This window comes from Heptranchias perlo, chromosome 8 (genome assembly GCF_035084215.1).
Source record: "Heptranchias perlo isolate sHepPer1 chromosome 8, sHepPer1.hap1, whole genome shotgun sequence".
Lineage (NCBI taxonomy): Eukaryota > Metazoa > Chordata > Chondrichthyes > Hexanchiformes > Hexanchidae > Heptranchias > Heptranchias perlo.
Genome location: NC_090332.1, coordinates 11,340,627 through 11,367,418, shown reverse-complemented (window position 1 = coordinate 11,367,418; position 26,792 = coordinate 11,340,627). Strand labels below are relative to the sequence as shown.

The following is a 26,792-nucleotide window of genomic DNA, read 5'->3' as shown; positions in this document are numbered from 1 at the left end:
ACATCAGCGGTTGTGTTTTTCCTCCAAACCTTTTTTGGTCCCTTTTCCCTCTATCAATTACAAAAATGCTTTGAAGTAAAAATCTGCACGTGACAAAAGAGAACATGATTTATGTCACTCTAAAATCCTAACATGGTCTAAAACAGCTCTTGAAAATGACAGACTAAGAAACGTGACAGAAACAGTACTATGTGTACGATTTACTGTCCATTGGCTATGAATGGGGGAATCTATCTTGCATGCGTCTAATCTTAAAGTTGATAAGCGCAATGTCTTCTGCAGATATCTGAAGAACATCACTCCAGAAAAAGTAGCACTTTTATTTTGAGAAAAGAAAGAGAAGCTAAAGTTCCTATACAGAGCAAGGTGCATTGAGTCTGTCCTTTTTGTTTCTTTTCATGATAAACTGGATTGGTGGCAATTGAGGGGACGGTTTAATAGTTTAAGTTGTAGGATGTTCCATTTTTCATAACAATTTTGATAACAGTTAATGGGATAATAAGTTTTTATTTTAACCAAGAGAGCAAGATAATGAGATGAGGAGAAATGAGCTATTAGCTCCACCCCTTTAGTCCCACTATTCTTCAGTTCTTTACTTGCTATGAATGTCCTCAGAATCCCTTTTCCATTTCCTTCATCTGCATTGTATTTGCCTTTTTTTTAAAAATGGACATCATTTTGAAATCTTTCCAAGCCGTTCCTTAGTCCTCTGTTTCCTTAAAACACACTTCATATCTACCTTGGCCTCCTTGTTTAGCGATTAACATCTATTTTATTACCCTCCTATTTTGACAAAGCATTGAACATTTCACCCTATGCCTGGTACTGAATATATCTTTAAGATTACTTAGGAAACTGCAATTTAGTTTATACCAAGTGGACTATTCTACATGAAAGGGAGGAAAGAGATGAAACACCTTAGCACTTCCTGTTTCTAACTAGGAAGGAATTTGTGGACATGCTGTTTTGTCTCAGCATTTTCTGCCTACGAAATAGATGTGAAATGACTGATTCTTCTAATACTGAATGATGAACTGCCTGAGAATAAGAGTAATTTTTTTTTTTAAAAAGGACAAAATAAGATTCCTGTATTTGTGACTACAAATCACATGTTCCCTTCAGTCAATCATGGAGGTGTCACAAGGAACTTAAAAGGCTTGGTACAATTTTCACCAAGCAGCTTAGCTGTATTCTGACATTTCCATGCAACTAGTTGTATTGAATTATTTTGAAGCCAAGCCTTCGGTCAGATGCATGTACTTCCACTGATAGAAAAAGTCACATTGTCAGCATGATTAATTTTAGTGGTCATATAGTCAAGTTGGAGGTACTGAGTGGAAATCTTTAAGATCAAAAATATAAAATTGTCATATAGCAAAGCTCTTCAGCCTTATGCTACATTAAATGTATAAGAACACCCATGTAAGCTTCTAACTTATAAGGTTTCAATTTGTGGATAATCAAATCATAGAAAGATAAATTTTGAAATTTAATTTGGTCAATTAACTGGTGATCAGACTAATTGATGTTCTGTGATATATCTATATACTCATGACATTTCATAATCACTTGGCTTTCAAAATATATTGCAAAATAGCTTCTGAAATTAACAGGTGATCTAAAAAAAAATCTTCAACATTATATTAAAAAGATCTCACTTTGGTGCACGTGGTCATGAATCACATTAGTTTCTATGTAAGAATGCCTACTAAACATATTTGAAGTATTTTAATGTACTGGAAGAACTGCTCCAGAACAGTAACCCTGTTAGTACAAACCACTTAATGGGAGAACATGTAAAGGAATGATGCTGGATAGGTAAAATAAAACAAACTAGCATCCATTTACTCAGGATTTAGTAGTCCTTTCAAACTTCACACTCAAGGAGGCAATAAATCAATAAACCAGTCTCCAAAAAATAAACAACATGCTTTTATATTATAGAATCATAGAATCACAGAAGTTACAACATGGAAACAGGCCCTTCGGCCCAACATGTCCATGTCGCCCAGTTTATACCACTAAGCTAGTCCCAATTGCCTGCACTTGGCCCATATCCCTCTATACCCATCTTACCCATGTAACTGGCCAAATGCTTTTTAAAAGACAAAATTGTACCCGCCTCTACTACTGCCTCTGGCAGCTCGTTCCAGACACTAACGACCCTTTGAGTGTGCTTTTAACGTAGAAAACTGTTGCAAGTTACTTCACAGAGGCATAAGAAGCCAAAAATGAACACCAAGCCAGAGAAGGATATATGAAGAGGGGTAACCAAAATCTTGGATTATAAGGAGGGTCTTAAAGGAGAGGCAGAGGGGCTTAGGAAAGGAATTCCAGAGCATAGGGCTTAAGTGACTGAAGGCACAGCCTCCAATGTTGGGGCAAAGATAGGATGAATGCACAAAAGGCCACAGTCAAGGAACAAAGTTATTGGGGGGGTGCTGTTTGGCTGGAGGAGGTTACAAAGATAGGGAGGAGCAAGGCCATGAAGGGATTAAGACATGAGAATTAGAATTTTAAATTGGGGGACTGGGAGTCTATGTAGATCAGCATGGACAGGGGTGACGGGTTAGCAGTATTTGGCATGGGATAGGATACAGGCACCAGCGTTTTTGGTGAAGTTACAGAGCATTAAAGATTGGAGGCCAGCCAAGAGAGCATTGCAATAATTGAGTCTGGATGTGGCAAAGGATGGATGAGTGTTTCAACAGCCGATGAGCAGAGGCAGGTGATGTTATGGAGGTGGAAGTAGTTGGTCTTTGTGAGAGTGAGGATCCCGAGACAGTGACGAGGGAAAGTAAATGGATCGATGGCAAGGATACAGGGCCAAAGACGATGGCTCGGTCTTCCCAATGTTTAATTGGAGGAAATTGCAGTTTATCCAAGTCTTGATATCGGACAAGCAGTCTGACAACAGAGGCAGTGGATGAGTTGAGAGAGGAAGGGGAGAGAAAAAGCAAAGTAAGGTCAGCGTACACGTTGAAGCTGACCCCAGACCCCATCTCTTCAGAAAATGTTGCTAATGTGCAGCATGTAGATGAAGAAGAGAAGGGGGTAAAGGATAGATCCTTGGGGGACTCCAGAGATAATGGTGCGGGGATAGGAAGAGAAGCCATTGCTGGAAATACTAGATAGGCGAGATAGGAATCAAACGAGGACAGTCCCTTTGAACTGGACAACGGAGGAAAAATATTGGAAGAGGATGATGTGGTCGACCATGTCAAAGGATACAGTGAGGTCAAGGAGGATGAGGATGGGAAAGGCACCATGGAAACAGTCACACAGCATATCATTTGTGGCTTTGATTAGGAGCGTTTGAGTGGTGTGATTGTAGTTTTGGAAAGAAAAGGGAGGTTAGAGACAGCTGAATGGATGGTCTCAATATTCGTGAGAAAGGAGTTCATGAGCTACTCACATTTGTTGTTAGAGGTGAGGGTGGAAGGGAGAGGGGTTTAGTGAGACAGTTGGTGGTGGAGAAAAGGTGGCTGGGTTGACTTTGCTCTCTAGGAGGATTCTGGGGAGTCGGCAATTTTGGAAGAGGGGAGTGAGGCCCAATAGTGCTTGATGTGGTCCATCCAGATATGGTGATGGTTGGCTAAATCAGCCATCAAAAATGGCTTGCAGCCTTTTGAAAAGTTTAAGCAACAGATTTTTTGATAACTACCAAGAATTTTACCTTTTAATCGTCTCATCTGAACTGTGACATCACTCTTTATGCTTTTGCAATCGTCATCCATCGATTCCCGTCTCATTCTAGGTGGATCATTTTGTGCCAACCAATCAGCCACTTTGCTTTCTGCTGCTATCATTGCAGCCTGGAGTCCAGACAGCTCTTTGGTGGCTGGAGGAGATTTCTTCTGCTTGTGGCGCTGATCAGGAGTGAATTTAGTGACGTGATCTTTGATTGTCACTTTGCCTGGAGTGTTGTCATCAAATTCAATAGTAAATGAAGCATGCCCTTGAACCACTGCACGAGAGGATTCCGTATCCTTTGTGGGGATTTCGTGAATTGAAGTTTCCACTGATGGAGCAGACTGATGAAATTCTTTAGTAGGGATTTCAAAATAGCTTGGTTCTCTACAGAATGGGTAAATTACTTCCTCTCGTAAGTCTTTGCTATCATCTTCAGATTTACTGACTTCCTCGACATCTCCTAAAAAAATATTAGGACAATGAAATTCACTACTTCGTCAAAAAATTCAGAAGATTTAAATCATTCCTAGGATAGTTGTCAAAAGCATTTTCTTTTAAGGCTGTACCGACCGCTTCCCATAGAGAATCAGATGTGACATTAATACTGTTCAAGGTTTGAGTGAAGAGCAACTTATGTACACATTTGCAAACATAAATCAAATTCTGTTCTACTTTTCAGTGGAACCTTACCTATGCAGCTTCCTTCAGATTTTATTTATAAAGTTTTTTGAAAATTGTCCAAATACAAAACCAAATACAATAAATTTATTCAGACCCTGGTTTATATTAATGAATCTTATTTTAAAAATCAATTCTCTTGCATTAATTAGAAGCTAGCACAGTGATGTAGCAAATTAGTCTGGTGACTTGATGCATTACATGTTGACACTAGTAATTCCCCACATGAATTCCTTACTTCAAATGAGAAAGGTTCCAAATGGAAGCCAGGCAGTTGCGGGAGAGAAACAACCAACACGGAGAAAGCTTTTAAAAAGTTTTACTTTGTTGCAATGGTGAAGCAGTGGTGGGAAAATACATGTAGCGGTGGAGGAGAACTCTACAGCACAACACACAAAATTTTCATTAACATTGTCTTAATCAATTCTTTCCTTGAACAACTGTTGGCTGATGCACAATGTCTGTGACATTACAATTTCTGAACATTCTTCAAGAAGTCTATAGAAAATGGTTCAGCTGCAAACTGTTTTACTATTGTAAGGAATCTTACAACACCAGGTTATAGTCCAACAGTTTTATTTGAAAATCACAAGCTTTCGGAGGCCACTCACCTGACGAAGGAGAAAGCCTCCGAAAGCTTGTGATTTTCAAATAAAACTGTTGGACTATAACCTGGTGTTGTAAGATTCCTTACATTTGTACACCCCAGTCCATCACCGGCATCTCCACATCAGGTTTTACTATTAGCATACCTCCCTTAAAAAAATGAATATAGATTCTGTCACGGTTATTCTATAAACAGCTGCTGACAAGTTAATACTCCAGGGACTCACTACTTGGGTTCCTACCTCCGGTTGCACTGCTTTCCAGCTTCACACTCACTGGCTTGGGGTCCTGCTTGCTTGAATTTTCATCATCTGCATCATCTTCACCCCACCAAGCAGGCTGTCCATAGAGAGGGGTACCACGGGCTACAGGCATAGCAGAAATATCTACTGGATGTCGGGGGAAAAAAAGTAACCCAAGGAATATTAGTTCTCATGAATCATTTCTACCAACAAAAAAAAGTGGACTATGAATCCAAATCCAATAATTTAATGAATTTGCGGATCAACAATTTAATTAACTTAATGTATAAAATACTTAGAATTTTTTTTAGAGGGCTTGGCAGGGTAGATGCTGAGAGGTTGTTTCCCCTGGCTGGAGTGTCTAGAACTAGGGGGTCATCGTCTCAGGATATGAGGTCGGCCATTTGGGACAGAGATGAGGAAGAATTTCTTCACTCAGAGGGGTGTGAATCTTTGGAATTCTCTATCCGAGGGCTGTGGATGCTCAGTTGTTGAGTATATTCAAGATTGAGATTGATAGATTTTTGGACACTAAGGGGATCAAGGGATATGGGGATAGGGCAGGAAAGTGGAGTTGAGGTAGAAGATCAGCCATGATTTTACTGAATGGCAAAGCAGGCTCAGGGGCCGTATGGTCTACAAGTGCTTCTATTTCTTATGTTCTTAATTGTAGGAACATCTTTCAGTTTGAACCACAAAATGCACTTTCCTTTTGTGATGGCACTTTCTGTAAATTAGTTCATCAAAAGGTTATAACTACAATTACTAAATTTGTATTCCCTTGCTGATCACCAGGGCCTCTCTTATATTTACAACTGCAGGTATAGTAATCTTCTGCAACACTTAAAAACATACTGTCCTAACACAGAAGTAAATATTTGAGCTTTTCAACAATAATATATTTTGAAGAGTTTAACATGGACTAAAGGTATGTTCACACTTAGTGGCTTCCTCATGCAAATTGAGAACCATTACATCCATGCAACAGGTTGCTTACAGCCTAGTGGCTGAAAAATCAATGGACAGTTGACCAATTATGAAACCCTAGCTCACATCTACTGCAGCAGTTTTAGATTACAGTGTACCTTTTATTATTGTAACCATTCTGCCAGTTAAAATTTAGGATCTTATGCCGAATATATAATTAAGCACAGTTTGAACAAGTAAAGGTTAAAACTAACTAAAACAGGAAGGGGGATGACAGGTTAAAACAGAAAAAATAAAGAAATGTAAGGAAAAAGGAGGCAGATGTTCATTAAAAGGACAGAAAATTTAAAAAAGGAAGAATAAATGATACAGGAAATTTAAAAAGTAATACAAGGCATCTCAATTACAAAAAATACTAGACCAGCTATAGAATTTAATGATATCAGCTGCAAATTATTACATTAAACTTGTAGCAATAAAATCGCAGTTCTTAGTTCGATAGTGTGAATGTCACTATGCAGAGTGTTGGCACGGGTACAGATAATCATCAGCAGCAACAGCAGTTGCTCACAAAAAACCCCAGATAAAATGGATGCCACTTTTAAGACTTTTTTGACGGTTTCAATATTTTTTTAAATCTCAAAGTGATTTCAAAGCTGTAATCTAGTCTCAGGGTTCAGATAACGTTTTAAACCACTCCAGTTATGCTCTTGTGCTTTAGCTGATTTAAACTCCTCAACTAGATTACTACATTGGAATGTGTACGAGACAATCCAGTTGACAATTCTTTATGGTGCTGAGATTCTGACAAAGCATGGAAGAGAAGGTTGCATGTTTTTGGTATGTGCTGTGCATGGAAGAGGTTGGTGTTGTGATGTATAATAATATTCTATACCATGTTTTTCATGACCCAATGCAGTTGTATTTTATATTGTATAATGTAGTAATATTTTGTATTTTCTGAATATATTAGTTAAAGCTAGTTGTGAACTGCAAGAATCCATGAAACTGTAACCCTAATGAAACAAAAGCCTTTTATAAACAACCATGAAGGAAAAACTAATTAACACTAATAAGGAAGAGTGAAATTCTGAGTTGAGCTTAGTCCCAATGTCAAAACTGTCATAATTAGAACCTATATATTTGCTCCAAGGAAAAGTAGATAAGACTATCTAGGTTAGAAGAAATTTGTAATAAACAAATGGGACATAAATAGAGCTAGCTGTTCATCCAACTGGGAAACAACTAATCTCTGGATTTTCTAAAAGGAAGAAACATCAAAACACCATACCTTAACCTGAGGGGAAAGACCACCAGAGAAAGAAGAAAGAAGACTTTACTTCTGATTAAACCAGTGCTACTGATCACTTTTCTAAACCTTCATGGATAGCTGGTCAAAACCAGGTTAAGAGAGTTTGGGGAGAGACCACCAGACAAACATGATGATCTCACGTCCGATTAAACCAATGCTATTGTGAGATTCTCTGTTTTTTACGAGTCAAACACATGTACCTATCAAGAAGTTGTAATCAAATGTGCACTACATATATAAAGGAAAAGGAAAAATCCTCTATGCTTCTGTATCCTCTGTTCTTGGAATTTCTTTTTCTAGAACCTTTATAAATAACTGGTCTATGCCAGATTAATATTAATTAACATCCTACTATTGTAATAGATTTAGAGATAGTTCGCAACCTTGGTAACCATCTGGGAATGCACGGTGAAGTAATGAAAATGAAGTAATGCAATACCAGAGCATGGTATGGCAAGAAGATTGCAATTTGCTGGGGATGTGTGCCATAAAGGTGAAGGTAATGAATGTGTTCCAACTGAGAAAGCACATGGAAGACAAAAGCTGAAATAGAGGGACTGTGGAGAAGACGACCTGATGGAAAAGTGACTAACAGCAGGCGGCTGCAAAAGCCGGCAGAGGGAAGAGCACAGTGACAAAATCTTGAAACATACATGGACAGCCTGATTATGATGACAAATGGACTTAACTATTGTAATTAGTTATGTATGGATCCGCAGACATGAGTCAGCTTCCAAGTGTAATCAAATGGCTCTCAGCTCTACCTCTCTACCACCTGTCTCAACCCCTCCACTGCCTGTGTTGTCAAAAGGCTTGTCTGAAATCGAATCTTCGATGAGCCACAATTTTCTCCAGCTAATCAATGGGAAGACCAAAGCTATGGTCTTTAGCCACCGCCACAAACTCCATACCCTTCCCACTATTTCCATCCCTCTCCGACCACACTCAGCCTAAACCATACTGTTCACAACCTCAATCTCACTTCTGATAAAACAAGTGCTATTGTGAGATTCTGTTTATTAACACAAATACAACAACCTGCATTTATATAGTGCCTTTAACATAGTAAAAACATCCCAAAGCACTTCACAGGAGCTTTATCAGACAAAATTTGACACCCTCTGCTTTCTCATATGATATCACATGCACAGACAAAAGAAAGTTGAATAATTTTACAGGTACAAGGATATCAGTGATTTCTATATCCCATTTTAGCCAAATTATGGAAGTTCTATTCACAGAACAAAATACTTTGCTACTGAATGAGAAATAACATGTTTAGTATTACTTTATACATTGAAATTTAAAAAATATACAGATGCACACGCCAGAAATTCCAACACGTGGGCAATGCAAATAATCTTCGAGCATTGTGAATTCTGTAACTTTCATTTGGCAGACGTTACGTTCAGGTGCATGTATCTGGTTTATCCAGAACTATTATTAATTTAAATGAATTAGTTATAGAATCTGCTACAGCACATCATAATGGATGGTTGAGACAATGCTAAGTTGGTATGAGTTCAAAACTAGCAAAAAGTTAAACTTACTCCCTTATTATTCATTATTTTGGTATGTTATTTATGAGGTACTTTCTTATTCCCAATTTCTGGTTCCTGAAAAATGGGTGGTAATACACCAGAGTAAACTGACTGTGTAGGCAGAGTCCTTTGATAACAAACAGATGTGATAACAGCACAACAGGCAACCAACAGAGGAAAGTTACACAAGAAAAAACACATTTTAATACAGCAATGTGCAAGTGTCCAAGGATATAGTTAAGAATATAAAAGAAAAATTATATTCAATAATATAAACAATAAAAAAATAGCAAATTACCTGCAGCTTTGTGCATCTCTACTACATTAGCAATTACTTCAGCTTTGGCCTCCACAGAGCCGATCGGTGCCTCCTTTGATCCTTCAGCTTCTGGGGGTTTCTGTGGTAACTGCAACTGGCTTGTAAACTTTTCATGCTAAAAACAAGGTTAAATTATTTCTGAAAATTCTGTTTTAAGAGCACAAATGTGGTTTTTATTAAATGCATATCATACCAGCAACAAAAAAATGAATGCAAACTGTTTTATCATACAATTTGACACAGGCAATTTTCAGGCAACTTTTGCTAGCCTTACCTTAAGTGCTTCCTCTGGAACTCGCAGTTCCCCTCTCTCCACAGTAAACAAATTGGTATGTAAGGCATGTTCAGGAAATGTAGAAAAAAAACAGCACTGCAAACTAAAACACACTTTACTGCTGAAACGCAACTGTCAAATTTTCTGATTGTTAGAGAAGTTGTGGCAGAGAAATCAGCTGAAGCACACATGCAGCTGCTGCTATTAAAGTTCACTGCCTAACAATCAGAAAATGTGCCTCGCAATGACTTACAGATATCCACTGATTATCTGCTGGGTATAACATACACATCCAATAAGTGGACTGACTGAATAACACACAAGTGACACAATGACCAGTCAGCTTGCTGCATAAATCAGACCACAATGTGTTCTTGCTTTAATTATAGGCATAAGCAGATTAAAAATCTTACATGAGGTTAGCAAACAGGAAAAAAATTAGACAAACTAACTGCAGCCAAAGGTGATCCAGTATATATCCATATTACGTCACAGAAGATACAGCATCTTTTTATGCAGCAAAAATACACTGGTTCTGCTGCTGTATTGACAGTTTGTTTGTGGTAGCTTATCAGGTTAATATTTGTTTTGCACATGAATGTACCAAGCATATAGTGAAGGGAAGACAATTGTTGAATTTTTTCAGTGATCGCAGAAAGGGAATCAGTGAGGGTCCTACAACTGGTTTCAATGTGTCTTAAAAGGTGAGAGGGAATTTAGAAAAGGGAGCAAGAAATCAAGTAGGATTTCTGTTGCTGTTCACTATCCAATGACCCTTGCTGGGAAGTATGTACATAAGAGCAGGATCAGGCTCAGGCTCAGCTGTGATGGCTTTCCATCATCAAATAGGCTGTTCAAACATGAAGATCAGCCACAGCTAGAATTGAGCATCTGCTGGCACCCAACAAACCATAGTACAGCAGAAGTCACCACCTTCAAGAGAGATGGGAGAAAATTGGGGATATAAACAAAATAAAATCCTTCTTACATATGTTTCAAACGTGCATTTATAAATTATATTTGGCAAACATTTGCAACATTTTATTGTTTACCAACTTAATAGCTTTTTTTGGAAAGGATATCATATCCAAATCGAAGTTTATCATCAACTTTCAGAGTGATGTAGGTTTGCTCTGGTATTCGGGCTTCATTAACAAATGTCTGTGAAAACAAAGGCATCCTGGTCAGTAATCAACTACAGGTTTCTATTTCTTATACTTTGAAACAAAAGCATATAAATTATTGCTTTTACTAGGATTTTTTACAAGCAGCTATTTCCACAGAAAATTATTTCCTATTTTACTCATTCCTCCTCTGAGACCTCAGAGAAAAATAATCAACTATTCATCATTGAGTCTGGAAAATCTCTAATCTTCTTCCTAGGCACAATTTAAATATTCTTAGCTGTACAATCAAGCGTACTAAAAACACAGTTAACAGTAGGCTTGAAATGAACCACACACAATATATGAATCCGATCAATGAGGGCTGACTGATCTATAGCATCATAGATCCAGCAGTCAGTTCTCGGATAGGATTTAGGTATTGTGTATGGCTCTGACCAAAGTACATTCAAAGTCGTAATGCTTCACAAACCTTTAAATCTCTAGTACAATTCAATTGGTAAATGGAATGATATAATAACCTTTTTGTAATATTCATGTTTATGACGTGGGTGTAGCTGGCAAGGCCGGCATTTATTGCTCATCCCTAGTTGCCCTTGAGTAGGTGGTGTTGGCCATCTTCTTGAACCACTGCAGTCCATGTGGTGAAGGTGCTCCCACAATGCTGTTTGGTAGGGAATTCCAGGGTTTTAACCCAGCGGCAATGATGGAATGGCGACATATATCCAAGTCAGGATGGTGTATGACTTGGAGGTGAGGGTGTTCCCACGTACCTACTGCCCTTGTCCTTCTAGGGTGCGGGTTTGGGAGGTGCAGCCAAAGAAGCCCCTTGGCAAATTGCTGCAGTGCATCCTGTAGAAAGTACACACTACAGCCAGTGGTGGAGGGAGTGGATGTTTAAGTTTGTGGATCAAGCAGACTGCTTTATCCTGGATGGTGTCAAGATTAAGTGTTGTTGCAGCTGCAATCCAGGCAAGTGCAGAGTATTCCACCACACACATGACTTGTGCCTTGTAGGTGATGGAGAAGCTTTGGGGAGTCAGGAGGTGAGCGATTCTCTGCAGGAAACCCAGCCCCTGTCCTGCTCTACTAGCCACAGCATTTATGTGGCTGGTCCAGTTGAGTTTCTGGTCAACGGTGACCCCCAACATGTTGACAGTGGGGGATTTGGCGACGGTGATACCACTGAATGTGAGGTGGTTAGGTTCTCTCTTGCTGGAGATGGTCATTGTCTCGCACTTGTGTGCCAAAAATGTTACTTGCCACTTATCAGCTCAAGCCTGGGCACTGTCCAGGTCTTACTGCATGCGGGCATGGACTGCTTCATTACCTGAGAAATTGCGAATGGAACTTAACGCTGTTCAGTCATGAGCAAACAGCCCCATTTCTGACCTTATGATTGGGGAGGGGGTCATTGATGAAGCAGCTGAAGATAAACATCAGCAATTTAACTTCAAGGATAGATCACTTTCTTTGGTGTATTACTGTGCAACATTATTCTAATTAGTGATTCCAAACCACGTACACCCATACTGCTGAACACATTGTCCTGATAAAATTGGCTGTTTCCCCATATTATTTTGAATTGTAGCAAAAAGTCACGCCATTTTCTCAAAAAGTAGCACCAAATATGACTTTTAGAATATGTTTAAAAAGTTCATAGCAGCATAAGCACAAATGGGCAATCTGAACTCTAAAAATCATAAATTGAACATTTTAGAAAATGTTATTTATTTTAGGACATGCATTGTAGTTTTCAATTTATTTAGAGTAAACATTTGACAAAGTGCAAAAAGTTAAGATTACATAACCTGTAGGGCTCTAGTCAATCGAAACTTCCTCTATATACCATACGAAGCAAGTCCAGGTCACCAACTGACAGAATAGGTGCCTGACATCAGGACGTAGATGACTCCCATCTTCACGCTGGACAGGAGGTTATTTATCCAGAAGAACCAAGCATGCATTGTGTTACAAGTACAAACAGCAGGAGCATTAAAATGTGACTAGATATGTAGGTGGTTGTTATGTGCAGGAACTTTCCATTGAAAGAAAATAAAGACACATGTACAAGATAAATAATCTTATTCCTCCTTACTTATGTCGTTCATCATAAGATTCTGCTGATTTGCCCACCCTCATCTAAAAAAGGTACAGGACAAGTTTAATCCTAACTCCTAAATCTGAAGCTAGACTGCATTCCTTGCTTGATCTTATGCAAGAAATCTGAGGATTCAGTTATCTAAATACAGATAGATATGAAGGTACTGAAGCGTAAAGACTTCAGTCACACAAAACCACTTGGTGAAAACATTGGGTGCCAATACGTTTCCAGAAGGGAGAATGTTGTGCATGTAGCTTGCTCCTTGTACATGGAACATGATGTATTACATCCGAGGAAGACATGCAGCCAAACAAAAATAAACACCGTTCAAGTTCAATGCAGCTAGCCAATCTCCGAGAATTATTTGCACCAATGTAAAACTTAACTTTTTGGGAAACTTGCTCAAATTATTGAGCAATGAGAATTAAGGTGAAGCTTCCAACTTTATAACCAACATAATATCTCAGCTATTCCTGGTCTTTTAATCCTCTTGCATTGACTTGCAAAAGAGCAACAAAAAACAACAACTGGCAATAACTACAACAATCATTTAGATAACGTTTTTAATGTAGAAAAACATCCCATGGTGCTTCACAAAGGCATAAAGAAAATAGATGCCGAGCGAGAGGAGGAGAAATTGGGAGGGGCGATCAAAGGCTTGGTCGAAGAGGTGAGATTTAAGGTGGGATTTAAAAGAGGAGTGGGCGGTGGAGAGGTTTAGGAAGGAGTTCCAGAGATTGGGGTCTAGGTGGCTGAAAGCCCAACATATATCACCACAAAGAAAATATTATTTGGTGTGGTTCTCTGAATCTATTAAATATTAAGCATTAGAAATTACAATTTTTACCCAAGTGTGACACATATGTACTTGGATAGTGTTAAGACATCTAATAATCAAAAAGGTTTAAACTAAGCTCAAACAAAAATAGTGTCAAAGTCACCAACCAATAGGCAATGGCTTGCCACTTACCCCATTTAGACTGCCAAGGTCCTTTACTTTATGCTCATCGTCAGCAGAGTTATAATTGATCACTGCATGTTGCTTGTCCACACTGCGGGACTGTAAAAGAAAAAAAATATTTTCCCCTACTTTTATTTTGCTCAGAGGGCAAATAAAAAACACAAATTGGAGAGCATATTAAAAATTCATCCAACTGCCACCAATTTCCTTTTCCTCATTTAGTGTGTATGTGAAGATTGCTCCACACAGGATTGACTTCCAAGTTGCAGAATCCTTTATTAAATGAATTTTATAGTTCCTGGTTTAAATTATCCTTATTGATTTGAAATAAAACAATTTTGACAAAAGTGATTACAGAAAGAAGTGTTAATGGTTCATCATCTACATTTACATCCACTTTGCCTCCTCCTTGGCTGATTATAAACACCATCTCAAAATCCTCCTCTTCGATTGTGCCCCATCCCACTTCCCTCATTTTCCCTTTTTCCCTCCAGCTTGGCATTCTCTTTAATGTAAAGCACTATGAGATGTTTTCTTACATGAGGAGCATTACAGAGGAACATCTGTATGGATCAGGCCATTCATCTGGCCAGGATTTTGACCAATATTTTATAGTCAGCACTGAGGAGGAGTATGAGTTTCTATGACATTCATGGAGTGTAATCCTGGCTTTGTTTATGTATAAATGTAATGATGACTGCCTAGAAGGTATCTGGAAAAATCTTTGTCTCCTGCACATAGTGGAGGAGTTTCAGTAGGATTGCAGGTGGCCATGTAAAACTCAGAGCAGTCATTAGGCCTTGAGGCTTTCCTAGATTGGAAGCTTTTTATTGTCTGGTGGCTAAAATTGGGGCATCAAATGCCTGTGCATTTCCTGAGAGCGTTAGAAGACGAGGTTGGATAGGTGTTGTGCAGTTTCTCATTGCAAAGCCTGGTACTAGAGAAGTGGAGCGGTGTAATAGTTTGCAAATGCTCTTTTTATACCAGTAGGGTAAGATGTGAGGTTACCATTAGTCTGCTTAATTAACGCAACAGCCCTGTATTTGCAAGGAGATTTTATACAAGGTTGCTACTTGAGGGACAACACCAGGCAGCTATTCAATCCGGTGGAACACTAATAGCCTGCCCTGGTACTCTTTTTGACCTTTCTTGGAGGCTCAATCAGTGCAAACTGTCCCTTCCCCTCAAGCACAGCAATACACCCACTGATTGTGAATGACAACCCCAACCAACTTGACCACTTGTAAGCAGGGACTTTGCATTCCAACCCAAAGCTAACTAATCCCCAAAACCAAGACCACTTGCACTGCTCTGAGCACAAGCAAATCATGCCAGTAATCGATGCATTAAAAAAAATTGAAGGATTTCTACACTACTTTTAGACTAAGTGATCTACAATTTCCCAGGTCACATGTTACTCTATCTTTTGAATTACAGGATATCATCAATGTAATCCCAGTCCAGTTCTCAGTTACAGCCCAGGGAAAGATTGCAGTGGCTGTTCAACTGGACTCGAAAAGTTAGGAAAGGAAGAGAGTGTTCAGGAAGGGTACTGTTAATGAGATTTAGCAATTCACCCAAATGTTTGTTCGAATATTGTCTATGTCCCATTTTTGCTTCTACCTAGTTTTACATTATGTTCAGGAAGCTTTCACTATTGCTTCTGTGAAATGCAAGTAGAGAGGTTTGTTTTTCTGAATTTGTGATTTTGTGTCAGGAGCCAAACAATGTATTCACACAGGAGATCCTCACAAGATCACCCCTCCTCCCATATTTCTAACCCTCACATCATGCATGGATATTTGAGAAATATTTACTCAGTACAACCCCATCAACTTAGCATGAACTGCAGTTTTATGCCCCACCCTTTCCTCCAGGATTTCTATTATTTTATAATATTAATTATGAATGTCCAAAGTCCCATAAAATATTCAGTAGTTTGGAGTCTAATTTTGGTAAATCACAATTGGATATGGTTGAACAAGATTCAATACTTTTAAAAGTCCAGTTACTGTATATTTGGTGCTGGATTAAAATAGAAAGTTAAAACATAACCATAAAGGAGTCAGGATTTATAGAAAAAGTGTAAATTTTACACACTAAAAATATACCATAAAGGACTATTGTTATTCTGTTAGGAATAATGAAGCAGTGAAGGAAAAAGCATTTTTATACATATTAAGTGATTAAGATTAAGGGGTCGTGTGGAGCATAAACCTATTGGGCCAAATGGCCTCTTTTTGTGCTGTAAAATTCTATGTACATTCAACTGTACTGAAAAGCCCAGAGTACATTTAATAATATTTTCAACCAAATTAGTAATGACAAAATCTACCTGATAGGTATTTCATGCACTTTTTTGCCATGAAAAAGAATGAATACAGAATATTCTACTTGCATAGACTGACTGATATTGATGAGTAAGAATCATATAGGTGATCGGCAGTCTTCATTGGATCATTACATGCACTAGAGCAATGCAAGTCCAAAACTGCAAGGTACTATTTTCTTTTGAATCTTTGAAGCAATTAGTCAGTCACATATTGCATTGAGGTAAACAGACAGTTAAAGCATTCATTGGTAAAACAAATTAGAATCAATCTCTCAATTTTAGTATTGCAAATGGTATCTGATGAAAGGGCAAACCAACAGGAAAGTAAAGCTGTATGCAGAAGGAGGTTATGGAAAAACCTAGCCAAGGTGCCTTCCCTATACAGCTGAAGCAAGCCTTCCACTGAGTCAATGAATGCACAGTTTAAATGGCATCTGTGGAGCTGCTCTTTCCTGACATAGTGAGATTGTATGGGTACAAAGTGAATTTTATTTTTAAGGAATGTTCCAGGAATAGCTGAAGTAGAAAATGCCCATGCATATAAAACTAATGAGTAATATACCGCTAACACTGACTTTAGATAGATAAAAGTTTCCCAATTTTGACTTTGCAATATTTCTGCTCACATTTAGACAATAAGTAGGAAAATTTTGAACAAGACAGACAACTCAGACCCATCCAAAACACACTTGATATAGTCTAAAAGTAGAAGCAGCAGATCCATCTTCAGATGTGCTCCACTGGCACATCTATTACACTTTATAAAATCATGATATTTAAATGATTCAGCAAAAGACATCAATAGTTTTGAAGTCATTATAGTAAGCTTTTAATTGGACAGCCTAGTGTTATTATATTAGTATACACAGCGGCCAAACTAGGTTAAGTGCAGAAGCTTCAGATATTTTAGGTGCAAAGCTGCACATGTAGAGTAGGAATTTTAGAAGAACAAGCAGCAATCGGCAAAGTTACATCAGCATTTAAACTGGACAGTTACTTGGAGGAAAAGCTAAACGGCTAGGTTAGATCACTTCTAGTCATAAAAGCAAACCACACAACTTTCTTCAAGGCCCAAATTCCAGCCCACATTCTCACTACATTCTAATAACGCTATTACTGTTTATTGTATTCATACATATCTCTTCAGAATACACAAGAAGGCACTGTACTGCAGACTGTAAACAAACAGTGAGTTTGGAGACCCTTACAGTCCACCTCTGTTAATTCAAAGTCACTTAATCAGGTAGGTAATTGGCAAAAGAACCAGAGGCTAAATAAGGAGAATTTTTTTTTTAAAAAACATAGCGAGTTATGATGATCTGGAATGCACTGCCTGAAAGGGCGGTGAAAGCAGATTCAATAATAACTTTCAAAAGGGAATTGGATAAATACTTGCAGGGGAAAATAATTGCAGGGCTGTGGGGGAAGGGCAGGGGACTGGGACAAATTGAATAACTCTTTCAAAGAGCCGGCACAGTCACGATGGGCCAAATGGCCTCCTTCTGTGCTGTATCATTCTATGATATACTGGATAATTTGTATTTGTTAGCACCAAAAAAGTCTCCTGTGTTGTGTTATTGTAATTGCTTACTTTGAAAAGGGTAGAAGAAAAACAACTGAATTAACAAGAGTAGACTGTATTTAGTTTATTCAACTTCAAAAGTTACAATAAAAATTCTATCAGAGTCAACTGAGCCAAAAGGTTGCTGAGTAGGGTGGGCACCCAGATATTGGACATTTTTAAAACTACACATTTCTTTTTCTGCCTTTTTTTTGGTGACTATTTTTTCAACAAGCTACAGAATACTGTGGAGAACAAAATGCTATCCCTATTTCAGTGCCAGCACCAAACACTTCTAGGTTAGGTATCGCACAACCAGTCACAAAGTTCTCCTTTAATTTACTCAAGAACGTGCCTAGAAGAACCTTACATATTGCAACCATGCAACATTTCCACCTCTCACACCAAGTTTTCTTATGGCCTCTCTGAGCAAGATTGCCAATGTAATTCCAAATTAGGATCAGATTTTGAGCTTTGTGCCTATGTCCATGAAAAACTGGGTTGAGACTTTCCAAACTCTTTTTACTTAGAATCCTTAAAGCTAGGAGAGAGAAGAGATATTTATCCCAACTATCCGAGTTAGACTGAAATCCATTTGTGCGAGTCACACTACATCATCACCTAATCCCTCTTTTAACACATTTATTTCAGACCAACTTGAATACATTGGGCCACAAGGTTAACTTCAAAAATTATGTTTTTATATGTTGCAAAAAGAATTATGTATGCCTCTTGCACATCCCCAATTTTAATCACTCCACCATTGGCAGCCGTGCCGTCAGCTGCCTAGACACTAAGCTCTGGAATTCCCTCCCTAAGCCTCTCCACCTCTGTAACCCTCTCTTCTCCTTTAAGATGCTCCTTAAAACCTATCTCTTTGACCTATCTCCTTATGTGGCTCAGTGTCAAATTTTGTTTGAAAATCGCTCCTGTAATGCGTCTTGGGACGTTTTACTATGTTAAAAGGAGCTATATAAATGCAAGTTGTTATTGTATTAAAAAGTGAAGCACAATAAAAAAAGAGAACATGCAACCTTGAAAATGATGGGTAATAATTTCTACTCATCATCCATTTCAAATTAAAGAGTTTGTGTCCGCACATATTTGTTGCTGAGGGAGGAGAAGGAATACAAGTGTAAGTGCTGAGTCACACTGTAGTATATTCTTGCGACAATTTTCAAAAAAAGTTCTATTTCACTAAAATGTGACACACAACTTTAGGAAACAAACTCCAATCCTAAAAAACAACACTTGTTCATATATTCTTCCTACTCACTCGTATCTGCAGGACTTTGCATACTTTGGCCATCTGGAAAAAATTTAAACATGAAGTTATCCAAAATAAAAGTACATTAAGAGGAGGGGAAAGAAAACAAAAGCTTTAGAAATGCTGGAAAACACTTGGAGTTAACTCTTGTGGCAAATCATAAAAACTGAAATGAACTGACATACAAAAAGATGGTAATGAATCCATGTTTAAATAAAAACACTGTACCACTAGCCTAACTAAAGTTGAAGTCAGTAAAGTTGAATTCCACACAAATATTAGGATGTGGCAGTAATGGGCTCATTCAGACCTGCTGTTTCGCTCTTCCAAGCTGAATATATAGAGTGAGGAAAAAATATTCATAGGGCCAAGCTGATGTCGAAAGAGTTTCAATTTCTTACTGTTCAATATGGTCTACTGTAAACTGCATAAATTATTTTAATAAATGTCTTCAAGAGGTGCAAAAAAAGGTCAGTTAAACTGAGTTATCTTGCTGACAGTTTGCGTTCAGTTGTGTGCATAGCATAAAACTGCATCTAAAACCTTGTTAGAAAATATTCCTTAAGGCAGTTACCTGCAACATCAATTCACAGTCATCCCGGCCTACAAAGATCATCTCACGTGGCAGCCGGTGACGTGTGCCCCCACTGCTCACCAAAAACCAGGATGTTAAGCTCATTTTCTGCAGTTACTAAATCCTGTTTCAAGGCTACGTCATCCTGCGGAAAGAAAAAAAATACAATTCATATTTTTAGGTTCACTTATTCTTCACAGTACTGCTAGAAGCACACAATGCAGCCTTCCATAAACGTTGCTGGATTCTGTGTGCAGATGAAAGCCAGATGTCAGAAGCCATCACAGGAAATGACAGAGTCGGCTGGATTTGAAGATGGCTGGAAATTTATCCACAAGCTGTTATAAAGTGCAGCTGCTTGATACTTGCAGCCTCTGAAAATTAACCAATGAAAAAGACAACAGCAAAAGCAATTAAATGCAAATACTTTTTTAAAAATGTTCTAATTTCCTATGGAGATATGTTATGCATGTTACAAATTCTTCCCACATAGCATCAAGAGTCTTTTGTAAACCGAATCATTGCATCACAACAGAAGTATAGCTTTCAGCCACTGAAATAGTGGCTTTGTTGTTCAGGACATTTGTGAATGTGCTGTATAACAGACTCAATGGTTACTATGTGAATACATTACCATCTGCAGCAGAAGAGACAGCCTCCTAGGGAACTGGTTTAATGGCTTGTGTAAGAGTAGGAGTATTTTCCACATTCAGCATTCTTTAACATAATATTAAAGCTCCAGCATTAATTTGCAATTATTTTTCCTTTTATTCAAAAAAACCATGATAATAGTATAACTAGTGGGAAGGATAGAGAGGTGCAAGAACTATAGAGTAGTGATAATGGGGGACCTCAATTATCCTAATATAGACTGGGATAGTAATAGTGTAAAGGGCAAAGTTGGGGGGGGGGGGGTGGAATTTCTGAAGTATATTCAGGAGAACTTTCTTGATCAGTATATTTTCAGCCCAATGAGGAAGGAGGCATTGCTGGATCTGGTTCTGGGGAATGAGGTGGGTCAGGTGGAGCAAGTGTCAGTGGGGGAACATTTAGGGTTCAGTGATCATAGTATCATAAGATTTAGATTAGTTATGGAAAAGGTCAAGGAGCAATCTAGAGTAAAAATACTTAATTGGAGGAGGAGGGCAATTTTAGTGGGTTGAGAGCAGATCTGGCCCGGGTAAATTGGAATCAAAGATTGGCAGGCAAAACTGTAACTGAACAATGGGCAGCCTTTAAAGAGGAGGTGGTTCAGGTGAATTCTAGGTACATTCCCACGAGGAGGAAAGGTAAGGCAACCAAAGCCAGAGCTCCCTGGATGACGAAAAATGAAGCAGAAAAAGAGGGTGTATAACAGATGTCAGGTTGATAACACAAGTGCGAACCAGGCTGAATATAGAAAATAGAGAAGTGAAAAAGGAAATAAGAGGGGCAATAAGAAAGTACGAGAATAGACTGGCAGCTAATATAAAAGGGAATCCAAAAGTGTTGTATAGGCATATAAATAGTAAACGTGTAGTACGAGGAAGGGTGGCGTTGATTAGGGACCAAAAAGGAGATCTACGCATGGAGGCACAGGGCAGGAGTGAGGTACTAAATGAGTACTTTGCATCTGTCTTTACTAAGGAAGGATATGCTGCCAAAGTCACAGTGAAAGAGGAGATAGTTGAGATACTGGATGGGCTAAAAATTGATAAACAGGAGGTACTAGAAAGGCTGGCTGTACTTAAAGTAGTTAAGTCACCCTGCCCAGATGGGTTGCATCCTAGGTTGCTGAGGGAAGTAAAGGCTGGAAATTGAAGAGGCCATAATCTTCCAATCCTCCTCAGATACGGGGGTGGTGCCAGAGGACTGGAGAATTGCAAATGTTGCAGCCTTGTTCAAAAAAGGGTGCAAGGATAAACCCAGCAACTACAGGCCAGTCAATTTAACCTCGGTGGTGGGGAAGCTTTTAGAAACGATACTATGGGACAAAATTAAGTTACTTGGACAAGTGTGGATTAATAAAGGAAAGCCAATATGGATTTGTTAAAGGCAAATCGTGTTTAACTAACTTGATCGAGTGTTTTGATGAGGTAGCAGAGAGGGTTGATAAGGGCAATGGGGTTGATGTGGTGTATATGGACTTTCAAAAGGCGTTTGATAAAGAAGAAATAGGAGCAGGAGGAGGCCATACGGCCCCTCGAGCCTGATCCGCCATTCAATCAGATCATGGCTGATCTTCGACCTCAACTCCTCTTTCCCTTACGATCCCCATATCCCTTGATTCCCCTAGAGTCCAAAAATCTATCCATCTCAGCCCTGAATATATTCAATGACTCAGCATCCACTGCCCTCTGGGGTAGAAAATGTAAAAGATTCACAACCCTCCGAGTGAAGAAATTCCTCCTCATCTCAGTCTTGAATGGCCGACCCCTTATCCTGCGACTATGCCCCCTAGTTCTAGACTCTCTAGCTGGGGAAACAATCTCTCAGCATCAACCCGACAAGCCCCCTCAGAATCTTATATGTTTCAATGAGATCACCTCTCATTCTTCTAAACTCCAGAGAGTATAGGCCCATTCTGCTCAACCTCTCTTCATAGGACAACCCACTTATCCCAAGAATCAATCTAGTGAACCTCTGTTGTACCGCCTCCAAGGCGAGTATATCCTTCCTTAGATAAGGAGACCAAAACTGTACGCAGTACTCCAGGTGAGGTCTCACTAAAGCCCTGTACAACTGTAGTAAGACTTCCCTACTCTTGTACTCCAACCCCCTTGCAATAAAGGCCAAAAAGCCATTTGCTTTCCTAATTGCCTGCTGTACCTGCATACTAATTTTTTGTGTTTCTTGTATGACAACACCCTGAACACCAACATTTAATAGTTTCTCACCATTTAAAAAATATTCTGTTTTTCTATTCTTCCTACCAAAGTCAAAGTTAAAGGCTTTTTATCTGAATGCATGGAGCATTTGTAACAAGACAGATGAATTAATTGCACAAAAAGATATAAATGGGTTTGGCCTTAATAGCCATTACAGAGACATGGTTGCAAAATGACCAAAGCTGGGAACTAAATATTCTAGGGTACATGACATTTAGAAAAGACAGGCAGAATGGAAAAGGAGGGGGTGTAGCCCTAATAATAAAAGGATGACATAAGGACAGTGGTGAGAAGGGATCTTGGCTCGGGAGATCAGGAAGTAGAATCAACATGAGTGGAAATTAGAAATAACAAGGGGCAGAAAACACTGGTGGGAGTAGTTTATAGGCCTCCTAACAGTAGCAATACCATTGGACAGAGTATTAAATCATGAAATAATAGGAGCTTGTAACAAAGGAAATGCAGTCATCATGGGGGACTTTAATCTGCATACAGACTGGGCAAATCAAATTGGTAATGGTAGTTTGGAAAGCAGTTATGTTCTTATGTTTGATAAAGCGCCACATAATAGGCTTGTCAGTAAAACTGAAACCCATGGATACAGAATTGACTAAGTAACAGAAAACAGAGAGTAGTGGTGAACGGTTGTTTTTCGGACTGGAGGAAGGTATACAGTGGTGTTCCCCAGAGGTCGGTACTAGGACCACTGCTTTTTTTGATATATATTAATGACTCGGGCTTGGGTGTACAGGGCACAATTTCAAAATTTGCAGATGACACAAAATTTGGAAGTGTAGTAAACAGTGAGGAAGATAGTAAAAGATTTCAGGAGGATATAGACAAGCTGGTGGAATGGACAGACACATGGCAGATGAAATTTAATGCAGACAAGTGTGAAGTGATACATTTTGGCAGGACAGGCAATATAAACTAAATGGTATAATTCTAAAGGGGATGCAGGAACAGAGAGACCTGGAGGTAAATGTGCACAAATCTTTGAAGGTGGCAGGACAGGTTGGGAAAGCGGTTAAAAAAGTATATGGGATCCTGGGCTTTATAAATAGAGGCAGAGAGTACAAAAGCAAGGAAGTTATGTTGAACCTTTATAATTGTAAACAATTTTACAACACCAAGTTATAGTCCAGCAATTTTATTTTAAATTCACAAGCTTTCGGAGGCTTCCTCCTTCCTCAGGTGAACGTTGTTGGAACCTTTATAAAACACTGGTTCGACCACAATTGGAGTATTGAGTCCAATTCTGGGCACCGCACTTTAGGAAGGATGTAAAGGCCTTAGTAAAGGTTGCAGAAAAGATTTACTAGAATGGTTCCAGGGATGAGGGACTTCAGTTACGTGGATAGGCTGGAGAAGCTGGGGTTGTTCGCCTCAGAGCAAAGGTGGCTGAGAAGAGATTTGACAGAAGTGTTCTAAATCATGATAGGTTTAGATAGAGTAAATAAAGAGAAATTATTCCCATTGGTGGAAGGATCGAGCACCAGAAGACAGAGATTTAAGGTGACTGGCAAAAGAACCAAAGGCGATGTGAGGAAAAACTTTTTTTTAAAATGCAGCAAGTAGTTATGATCGGAATTTACTGCCTGAAAGGATAGTGGATGCAAATTGGATAAATGTTTGAAGGGAAAAAATTTGCAGGGCTACGGGGAAAGAGTGGGAGAATGGGACTAAATGGATTGCTCTTACAAAGAGCCGGCATGGGCTCATTGGGCCGAATGGCCTCCTTCGGTGCTGTAACAATTCTATGATAATAGTTTACAGCATAATTTTTCCGATTACGTGTGTGCAATATGAATCCAACTACTGGTAATCTTAAACATTTTCCTTAAATTTTGTGCAAAAAAAAACAGAACCCATGAAGTGACACTGATTTCCTTCTATAAAGAGGAGTGAGTCTACTGAAAATAATCTTTTTCTGAAGTCCCAGGACAACCTGCAGCCATTGGTGCCAGTTCACTGATATGAATAGCAAACATATTTATATTGACACTGATCAGGACAGCTTGATTTGTCATTTTTTCCTTAGATGCTGTTTAATACTTCGATTGCACCCCATTAAAACTCAGAATAGTGAAAATTTGGTGGCCAAAAAGGAGAAATAAGAGACTGACAATTTCAGTTTAGTTATTAGCTGGCAACAGTGCCAGATAATTAACAGTAAAGTTATTGATTCAAGGTTCTTTTCAAAGCACATTGGTTAGTAGTTACAGATCCAAGATAGGATATAACTCAACAGAATCTTTGGGAGAAACCACAAAGTAACAGGCATTGAAATTTAACCCTGGTTTGTTAGATCCTATTAGCAACCTCCAAATGCAGACTGTTCATTCAAGATACCAGTATGTTTGCAAGAGACAGAAATACTTAGTGACCCCAATAAATGACCATAAACAGTTAAAATGTCAACTCAAGATGTAAAAGTGATCAGTCTCTAGGACCAAAATGTTTGATGTAATGCCCTAGCCCTTGGCAGAAAAGTACTTGAATGCCGAATGATACTGGACATATAACATCCTTGATGTGTATAATTTTGGCCCCTATTGTATATAGTATGGGTCTCCTTAACCTAAGGAAAGGTATACTTGCCTTAGAGAGTGATCAACGAAGGTTCACTAGATTGATCCCTGGGATGAGAGGGCTGTCTATGAGGAGAGCTTGGGTAGAATGGGCCTATATTCTCTGGAATTTAGAAGAATAAGTGGTGATCTCATTGAAACATAAGATTCTGAGAGGGCTTGACAGGGTAGATGCTGAGAGGCTGTTTCTCCTGGCTGGAGAGTCTAGAACTAGGGGTCATAGTCTCAAGATAAGGGGTCAGCCATTTAGAAATGGGATGAGGAAAGATTTCTTCAGTGGGTTGTGAATCTTTGGAATTCTCTACCCCAGAGGGCTGTGGATACTCACTCATTGAGTATATTTAAGACTGAGATTGATAGATTTTTGGACACTAAGGGAATCAAGGGATATGGGACTAAGCAGGAAAGTGGAGTCGAGGTAGAAGATCAGCCATGATCTTATTAAATGGCGGAGCAGTCTCGAGGGGACGTATAGCCTACTCCTATTTCTAATGTTCTTATGTTGTTGGAGGCTGTGGCTCGATTGTTAGATCAGTGAACTAAGCCACTCAGTTCGCAGGGTCCTGAACTCATGCACCTGAATCCATGGTTCAATACCTGATAGTTCAAACCCTCCCTTAACCTGTAGGTGAGGAATCTCAATACAAAATGTGAAATTCCCTTAGAAGCTGTCTGGGGTGGCTTTTTTTGTTGTTGCAGTCTTTTGTAAACCTCCAACGGATCATCCAGCCAGTCATCCTTCAAAAGTAACTGTAAGCACCTTGATCTGCAGGTTTGTGGTTATGCAGCTATAGACTTCTGCTACATCAATGCAGTCAGCATGAGACTCTTGACAAAATGATTGCGAAATCTCTCGTGACTTGTGCTACTTGGACCATAAATAAGATTTATATTGCCCCAATGATATGAGAGTCATATGTAACGAATGAGAAAGCAGGTTACTTTCATTTGTTGAGTGACGGACACGTCTAACTACAGGGCACATGACCCTCACAGCTTACTGCAACAACAGCTCAACAATCCTGGCAAGTCTTTAAGATTCCAGGTCCTTGGCACTTTTACATTTAATGTGAACACTTCGGGTGAAAGACAGGGACAAATTCTACAACTAAAAAGAGGGGTTCTTCTTGTCAGATTGTAGGTCTGAAACCCCAACCTTGAGCTCTTCATAAAAAAAGTGAAGAACAGATCTTTCAATTCCATGGCGAGACTTTTTGCAGTTCTGCTCACAGAAGGATGACATTAGAATCAGCTCACAAATAGAAACACAAAGTCAAAATCTTGAACTTCCTGCCATTCAGAGGCTGGAGGGTGTTGCAGATTTCCAAAAAGCTACCACATTCAGAACTAAGACAATTCAGAAAAGTCTGGCTGAAATGTTCTAGATCTGTTCTATATCTAAGGAAAACAACATGTCATATGGATAAATCTTCATTTTGTTGAATGTTACATGAATTAGCTTCCAACAGAAAACAGTGAGAAAAGAGTTTCTATGATTATTATTAAAACATAACGGATGCATTGCAGCAAATATTCTTCAAATGTAGGGATAACAAAGGGGTGTCTCAGTACCAAAAAAAAGTTATGTGTAACAGCTCAACAGAGACACCTTTACATTACATTGGAAGGGAAAGTCATAAGGTCCTAATCCTAAAATTAAATTATATTCTTGTGATTTTCCCAGTTGACAACTGTAGGCTATTCCTGCAGTGTATCGATCTAATGAAGTTAGTCTGTTGATCTAGAAAGACATTATTTTAAAAAAATCTCATTCTTCAAGGACAAGAGTAAGGATTAATTCTCCCCATATGCTACTGAA

General features: G+C 38.8%; 1 protein-coding gene across 6 annotated transcripts in view; it reads right to left on the bottom strand.

Moving 5' to 3' along the window:
• Nucleotides 1–26,792, bottom strand: part of cep170aa (centrosomal protein 170Aa) — a 116,719-nt gene that overhangs the window by 72,834 nt on the left and 17,093 nt on the right. For 4 of the 6 annotated variants that reach the window (XM_067988656.1, XM_067988660.1, XM_067988658.1 and 1 more), the window contains exons 1-3: nucleotides 9,298–9,396; nucleotides 5,220–5,366; nucleotides 3,677–4,153 (exon numbers count right to left, since the gene is read on the bottom strand). In XM_067988656.1, coding sequence (XP_067844757.1) covers nucleotides 3,677–4,153; nucleotides 5,220–5,366; nucleotides 9,298–9,313 — 640 coding nt within the window. In that variant the 5' untranslated portion in view covers nucleotides 9,314–9,396. Of the gene's footprint in view, nucleotides 1–3,676; nucleotides 4,154–5,219; nucleotides 5,367–9,297; nucleotides 9,434–9,592; nucleotides 9,652–10,674; nucleotides 10,754–13,790; nucleotides 13,881–19,515; nucleotides 19,661–26,792 lie in introns of those variants that run through there. The other 2 variants (XM_067988662.1, XM_067988657.1) reach the window with 2 other exon arrangements.